At 48.7% G+C, this 8,162-nt stretch overlaps 1 protein-coding gene across 2 annotated transcripts; it reads right to left on the bottom strand.

The window, feature by feature from the left end:
- Positions 1-2,862: 2,862 nt before the first annotated feature.
- On the bottom strand, positions 2,863-7,444 carry MAGEB2 (MAGE family member B2). 2 transcript variants are annotated; one of them, XM_054473152.1, is made up of 2 exons: positions 7,301-7,444; positions 2,863-4,422 (listed from the first exon to the last, which is right to left on the bottom strand). In XM_054473152.1, the coding sequence occupies exon 2, from the start codon at positions 4,368-4,370 to the stop codon at positions 3,414-3,416; it is 957 nt and encodes a 318-aa protein (XP_054329127.1). In that variant the 5' UTR covers positions 4,371-4,422; positions 7,301-7,444; the 3' UTR covers positions 2,863-3,413. The 2 variants fall into 2 exon arrangements, with proteins under 2 accessions (XP_054329127.1, XP_054329128.1); XM_054473153.1 differs by having other exon boundaries at positions 2,863-4,375; positions 7,301-7,407.
- Between the last annotated feature and the right edge of the window lie 718 nt (positions 7,445-8,162).

Here is an 8,162-nt window from a genome sequence, read left to right as displayed (position 1 = left end):
GGGTAGGTGTTCACCTCAGTCTTCAGGGTCCTCACATTTACTTCTGCAACAACCTAGAAATCTTCTCTCTACTGACCTGAGGCTGCCCACTTTGTTAATATTTTTCACCTCTGCGAGATTACCTGGGAAGAAGTGAGTATGATACATCATGTCATCATGTCCAGGTCTCAGGTCGGACAACAGGGACAAGGTTCAATGTGACCCTCTTCTTTCTGGGAGGGGTCCCCTCATTGTCACTCAGTGTCATCATGTTGAATCCTGTTAAGGAGCCAATCTCCTCCCTCTACTGAATGGGGCCTCTCCCATTAGTCCAAGGACTTCATGTCTCTGAGACCACTCCCCTCCCCTCAGCAAATGTGGGGTAACCTCAGCCTGAAAGCTATGCTTATGGCCTCCCAGGGCATAACTTTTTCTTTTCTTTTTTTTTAAGATGAAGTCTCGCTCTGTTGCCCAGGCTGGAGTGCAGTGGCGCGATCTCAGCTCACTGCAAGCTTCGCTTCCCAGGTTCAAGCAATTCTCCCTGCCTCAGCCTCCCAAGTAGCTGGGATTATAGGCGCCCACCATCATGCCCAGCTAATTTTTGTATTTTTTAAGTAGAGACGGGTTTTGGCCATGTTGGCCAGGCTGGTCTTGAACTCCTGACCTCAAATGATCCGCCCACCTCGGCCTGCCAAAGCGCTGGGATTACAGGCATGAGCCACTGCGTCCGGCCCGGCATAACTTTCTAAGGACATCCTTGTTCTGTTCACCTCTCTAGCAGTTGTTTGCCTCTTTCCTCATATGAGATTTTTACCTTAATACCTATCATGGTCTGGGATTCCACTCGTTGCTTAACTGGGAGGCCAGCCTGTAAATCAAGTCTCTCATCTCCTTGATTCTCCAGGAAGAAGACAGGGGCACCTGGGCCTGCCAGCTCCTCCCTGGGCCTCCTAGGGCTAATAGCAAAGGAATGACTAGAGGCAGGCCTGCCAGTTATGGGTTGAGTGGTCCCCATATCCACATGTCAGGCCTTCACCTTGACTCTGCCCCCTTCCTGGGACTCCACTCCCTACTGACCTGAGGCCATAGCCTTCAGACCAAAGTCCTCACCTTGCTGGGACCTGAATTGGAAGTCAAGTGTCCACCAGGACAGTTCTGGACTTCACAAGACTAACAATTGGAACTTGACTTTACAGGCCCCCAGCTGTTCTGGCTGGGTCCTTCCATCATCCTCATTTAGGTTTATTACGTTCATTCCTATAAGAGGCTGGGATTCCTTTCCCTACTGACTTGAGGATGCTGCCCTTAGGGCTCTTATGTCTCTCAGACACCTGAAGAATATGTGAGGGGATGCTCAGACAGCTCAGCCTAGGACCGTGTCTGAGAGCAGAAGGGAATGGTCTATGTTAAACCGCTGCCTGATATTCTGGGATGTTGGTCTCCCCAGCCCTCATCTTGGCTCTGTCTCTTGGATTAAATGCTTCCTGCAAAATGCCACATCTCTGCAAATTCTAGAACAATTTTCTCTCTGTAAACATTGCAGAGAATGGGTCCCTGTCCTAGGAGTGGTGTGATACCGCAAAGCTGTAGCACAAAGCAGGGGGCCTAGGATTGGAGATGGGTAGCCAGAGATAAGACACATTGATCTATTTCTTCTCTTTATCAGCCAGCCTTACATTCTCATGTAATTTCTGTTCTGATAGATTTATTTTCTACAGGGAAGAGATTGTTCAGGATGATTTGGGGAGCCCCTGATCTTTTGAGGTTATCTAACATTGCAAATGTAGACAATCATACTGTCACTGAATATTGCCTCTTTTACTTATTTATACCTCTCTGTTTTTTTGGTATTATTGTTGCTGTGGCTATGTATTCCAATCTACTAGTTTGGGTTACAAGGTTATTCTTTTTATCACCTGAAACACATTCTGCAGTAATGAGAAGAAAACGGAAATATTTTTTCAAGGTTTGCCTCAGGCTGAGAGGGGTGGAACAGGGTAGACTCTAGGGTAATTCAGATCAGGAGGCTTATCCCAACCCTTTCACTACTGGCCCTGTAAACTTTGGCAAATTACCAAACTCAGTGAGCCTCAGACTCTTTACCTTAAAGTGGGTTTGATAAGCCCCATCTCGTAGTACTGGTGGAATATATGTAATGCATGCAAATGTGCCTGTCTCGTCAACTGAGACATCAGGAAGTGGCAATTACTACTATGATGATTTTGATCAGAGACATTACCAACCTTCCAGTTGAGATTAAAAAAAAAAATCCAGGATATCTCAGAGAATATGCAACATTTTTTTTTTCTTTCTTTCTTTTTTTTTTTTTTTAGAGGGAGTTTCGCTCGTTGCCCAGGCTGGAGTGCAATGGCGCAGTCTCGGCTCACAGCAAACTCCGCCTCCTGGGTTCAAGTGATTCTCCTGCCTTAGCCTCCTGAGTAGCTGGCATTACAGCCATGTGCCACCATGCCTGGCTAATTTTGTATTTTTAGGAGAGACAGGGTTTCTCCATGTTGGTCAGGCTGGTCTCGAACTCCCGACCTCAGGTGATCCGCCCATCTCAGCCTCCCAAAGTGCTGGGATTACAGGTGTGAGCAACTGCACCCGGCCGAGAATACGCAACATTCTAAGACTGAAAAACCCCATTCAGCCAAAATGCTGCTTAGCAATGAAAACTATTGCTTTCATCACTTCTTTTTCCTGTCTTTTATTTTTTATGAAGTATCTCACCTTCTTCCACAATGACAGCTTCTCCTAGAATCTACAATTGCATGAGTACAAGCTTGGTCTTCTTTGACTAAACATTCCCAGTACAAGCAGGAAGACTCTCAAAGAACAGATGCTCAATTAAAATATTTAAAGTAAGAGCCATAAACAAGAGGATTAACTAACTATGGTTTAATTTCTCACACATTCTTGAATAACATAAACAAATCCAGGTATGTATCTTTATGAAAAGAAAGATTAAATGAAGTAAACCAAGAATTGACCATTTTTACCCCTCTGGCTTCTGATCCCAAATATTTCACTATGGGGTCTTCCACATTTCCAAAGATATTTCTATTCTAATGCCACATTTTCTTATCCTGGATTACAAAAGTGATTTAAGGATTTTTATTAATAAGTTGTTTCACTCAAAAAACAAAACACTTTCTACTGTCCCTGAAAAACAGCAATAACAGGGTGATCTATATCATTTGTAAATTTACATTCTGAATCTAAATAAACCTGTTGAAAGAAACACTAGTTGAAAAAGAGAAAAAAAAAGTCAACAAGTTATTCATGCATAACAAGAACAAAGGTTAACAGGCCTTTTGAATTACAAAGTAAAGAATCTGCCTAAGACCTCATTGGGGGTGAGAACAGCAGGTAAACTTGGCTTTGGGAGATTGACTGGCTATGGCAGTAGTGCAAGGCCTGGCTACAACTCTGGCTCAGACTCCGGCTTTCTCTTCATCTTTCAAAGCCTCTTCATAATGGGTTGGGAAGGCACAGGGGGTGGTACCATTTACCTTGGCCAAAAACTCCAGGACTTTCATCTTGCTGGTTTCAGCATAGGCTCTCGGACCCCACAGGAATTGAAAGCATGGGGGATCACTGTTGGGCACCTGCTTGTACTCCAGATATTTTTCCTGCACCAGGTCTTGGGTGATGAGCTTCCGGGGTTCCCCAAAGACTGAGTGCTCCTCTCCATCATAGACTCCCAACATATTCAGGAATTCCCAGATCTCTTCCTCAGTGGCAGAGTTGCCATTTAAGAAGATCACACCCAGGAGAGGCATCAGAAGCCTGCTCCTGGGAAAGTCCCAGGAACTGAGCATGGATTCTTCATCGGTGAGGTCTACCTTGTTGAAGGTGTAAGTGTGGCCGTTGGGGTTGACTTTATTCAGCTCAATGCCAAAGGCAACATTGAGGCGCTCAGAGGCTTTCTTGAGGATCTCAGGGAAGTGCTCCCTGAACCTTTTGCCAACAATCTTCAGCATTTCTCCCTTTGTAACGGACTCTTTTATTTTATACTTGTACAACAGGAACTGCACCAACATCCCTGACTTCCTGGTTAGAGGATCTTCGCTTGAGCTCTCAGTAGATGTTGAGGCCTGGGAGGAACTTGCATTTTTCTCACCTTGGCGGCCCTTGGCACCTTTTTTAGATTTTGTGGATGAAACACCTGCAGCCGCAGCAGCAGCAGTGGTTGGGGCTCTCTGAGGCTTCTGGGGAATGCCAGCAGCAGGAGGGCTTGAAGCAGCACCCCCAGAAACAGAAGAGGAACAGCAGGGGGCCTCTTCTTCCTCCGCTTCAGTGACCTGAGGAACACTGAGACCCTGGGTCTCATCTCGGGCCTTGCGGCGTTTCTCACGGGCACGGAGCTTACTCTTCTGACCACGAGGCATGATGGCTGGGTACACCAAGAAATGTGGGCAGGAGAATAGGTGGTTAGTATACCTGAAGATGGGAGAATGAGATCTGTGAGCACCTTCAGCTGGAAGACCCCATCTTAGCTTTACTGAAGGAAGCCTGCCTTTGCAAGTTTCCCTGAAGGCACTGTTCTAGAAAGCCACAAGGCTCCTGTTGTCCTGTTTATCCTTTCCCCTGAGACACCAGAGAAGAACCACAGAACCCCTACAGTGAGTTTCAGACTGCATTCTGTCAGCCCTGCCTTGGGCTTACTATGGTGACAGGAGGTACTGGCAGTGGGGCCTCCTGTCTTCTGGTGTTTGGGGTTTTATCAGTTAACTTTTAGGATTATCATATGAAGTCTTGGCAGGGCCTGAGCCACTCCCTTCCGCTGTTGTGAATTTGACACCTCAAAGCACCCTAGGACTCATGAGAAGAAATTGAAGGGGTGCCTCAATCCACCACCCTGACAAGTGACACCCAGTGCTGAGAGTTCAGTGGGGTCTTTGATGTCTTGAATCATTAAAGTCTTCAGCTCTCATTCAAGGTCCCCACCTTGGCTTCATGTAGGGCTTGGCACCAGCCCCCTTCTGCTGAGTGGTGGCTACACTGTCAGACTAAGAATCTCACCTCTCTTAGATCTTATATAAAAAAGAGAGGGGGACACTAAACCTGATAACCCTTTCCTGAGCTTTCTAGGGCTGAAAATAAAGGGTTGAACTGGATTCTTTGATGTCTCCACTGTTAAGGGTTCAGTGGTCCCTTGACTTCTCACTCAGATTCCTCAATTTGACTCCTGGTAGAGGAGCTCTCCTTTTTATTGAACTGAGGCCTATGTCGTCATAGTAAGAGCGAACATCCCTGAGAACCCATAGGAGGAAGTGAGGGTGGCCTTATCTGACCAAATGTGGTCTTCCCAAAAGTAAAAGCTGTGGCAGGCAGATAACTGCCCTGTGATAGATGGTCCCACATACAGTCCCAACTCAGCCTCTAAATTTGACTCATGAGAGGGTCTAAGATTCTTCCCTGATATGGTTTGGATCTGTATCCTCACCAAATCTCACGTCTAATTGTAATCCTCAATGTTGGAGGTGGAGCCTGGTGGGAGGTGACTGGATCATGAGGGCAGGTTTCTCATGAATAGTTTAGCACCATTCCCCTTAATGATGAGTTCTCACGAGATCTGGTCATTTAAAAGTGTGTAGCACCTCCCCTGGCCTCTTGATCCTGCTCTGGCCATGTAACATGTCTGCTTCCCCTTCACCTTACGCCATGATTGTAAATTTCCTGAGCCCTGCTCCCAGAAGCTGAGCAAATGCCAGCATCATGCTTCCTGTACAGCCTGCAGAACTGTGAGCCAATTAAACCTCTTTTCTTTGTAAATTACCCAGTCTTGGGTATTTACAGTAACGCCAGAATGGACCAATTAATACATTACTTCTGTTGACAAGTGATCACCACCCTCAGATTAAAACCCTCATTTCCCTGTTACCCTTGAGTGGGAACTGATGGGCACCTCTGTTTGACATTTCTGCCTGGGGTCTCTCAGAGCTGACAGTACTGAGGATTGTGTGACTCCCACTAATACGGGGTGGGAGCTCCCTGCAGTCCTCAGAGTTCTTACCATAACATCTGGCACAACCTGGAAACCCTCCCTCTGGTGAACTCAGGCTGCCCTCTTTTTTTTTTTTTTTTTTTTTAAGAGACGGAGTCTCGCTCTTTCACCTAGGCCAGACTGCAGTGGCTCTATCTCGGCTCACTGCAAACTCCGCCTCCTGGGTTCATGCCATTCTCCTGCCTCAGCCTCCAGAGCAGCTGGAATTACAGGCGCCCGCCACCGTGCCCGGCTAATTTTTTTTTGCATTTTTAGTAGAGAGGTTTCACCGTGTTAGCCAAGATGGTCTCGATCTCCTGACCTCGTGATCCGCCCGCCTCAGCCTCCCAAAGTGCTGGGATTACAGGCGTGAGCCACCACGCCCGGCCAGGCTGCCCTCTTTAATGGGGTCCTTCACTTCTCTGAGATGTCCTGGGGAGAGTGAGTGCAACTCAACATGCCAACATGCTCAGGTCTCCCTGGTCTGACAAGAGTGGGCTCTATGTGGCACTTCTTTCTGGTTGGAGTCCCCTTCTCATCACTCAGTGTCACATCCTTGCTTCCTGTTAGAGACTGGGTCTCTCTGTTGCATTAGACCTACCCCATTACACCAAGACCCTCACCTCCCTGAGACCACCTCCAGAGGAAACTAGAGAGCATCTCAGCTTGCCAGCTTTGCCCTGGCCCTCCTATTGCTGGCAGCAGATGTGGGTCTGGGATGTAGCCCTCAACTTCTTTAGTCCCTGGAGAGGAAGTCAGGTTGCTCCGCATTTGTCATGTCAGCCTGGGACCATCTAAAACCCAGTGTCGCCTCGGCCTGAGAACTGCCCAGCATGACTCCTCTTTTGGGTAGAGGTCCACTCTTTAATACTCAGAGTCCTCACCTTAACCCCAGTTAGGTTTTAGGTTGATACCATATGAGCAGAAGCAGGGCTGCTTCCTAGGTTCAAGGCCCTCCCCTCCCTGAGACTTTCCAGGCACAGCTTTGCTGGGGCCTCCCAGAGCCGTCTGCAGGGACGAGACTTAGTGAGGCCACCTTTGTTAAGGGTAGGAGATGTTCTCTTCAGTCCACATTTAGGGCCCTCAAATTGATTTCAGTTAGGGCCTACACCCACCCTATGTGCAGAATGAGGCCTATTCCCTGCGTCCAAGCCTCCTTCCCCCGCGACTGCCCCTCCCCCCACCCTTCCCCTACCCTGGAACTTTGCAGGTGCAATACTGCCGGACGGCTTTACCGGAGCCTCTCAGGACCAAATGCAGAAGCGGGACTTAGTGGGGCCCTCTTTGTTACAGGTGGGGGTGGTCTCTTCAGTTTACACTCAGGGTCCTCACCTTGACTCCCGACCAGTCCTGAGAATTCACCCCTGGCTGACCAGACGCGGCACCCCCTACACTCGCTCGGGTCCTCGCCTCCAAAACGGAAGTCAGGATGCGCCACATCCGCTCGGGTCTTTTTTTCAAAGCGGAAGTCAGGATGAGTCACATCCGGCAGCCCGTGGCGTCTGAGGGCTGACGGCCGGACGCTACTGGACGTCACTGTTCTAGCGTTGCTGGTCCCTACTTCTCCACTAGGGGTCCTCACCTCAGTATCTAGCAGCCTGGGACGAATATGCGTGCTGACCCAAATCCGCCAGCCTCCAAACAATACCCCTACTTCCCTCAGCCCCCACCGTGGAAATTTGAGCGTGTCACACAGGCCACCCCTGCCTGGGTCTCACAGGCCTGACAGCAGCGGCAGGGCTCTGTGAATGTGCCTCTTTTGGGGAGAGGTCTTCTCATCCGCCCTCAGAGTCCTCACCTTGATTCCCGTGAAAGCCAAGACTCTCTCTCTGCACAACTGGGGTCACCCTCTTCAGACAAAGGCCCTTCCTTCCCCGAGACTATACAGGTGGAATGAAGGGGACTCAGAGATAGTTATTTTGGGCCCTCTCGGTGCTAACAATGGCGAGGGGCTCTGTTTGGCCCCCTCTGCTGGTGTTGCAAGGCAGAGAGTCCCCTCATAACACTCAGGATCCTCACCTTGATTCCTGTTAGGGCGTGGGTTTTGTCTCTTTGACCTAGGGCCATTTCCACTAGTCCAAGGTCTTCACCTCTGTGAAACACACCAGGCATATTGATGGGATTTCTCCACCTCGTAATTCTCTTCTGGGCACCCCAAGGGTGACAGCATTGGTGGAATTTGTGGGCTCCTCTG

This window comes from Pongo pygmaeus, chromosome X (genome assembly GCF_028885625.2).
Source record: "Pongo pygmaeus isolate AG05252 chromosome X, NHGRI_mPonPyg2-v2.0_pri, whole genome shotgun sequence".
Classification (NCBI taxonomy): domain Eukaryota; kingdom Metazoa; phylum Chordata; class Mammalia; order Primates; family Hominidae; genus Pongo; species Pongo pygmaeus.
This window is presented reverse-complemented; position numbering and strand designations above follow the sequence as displayed.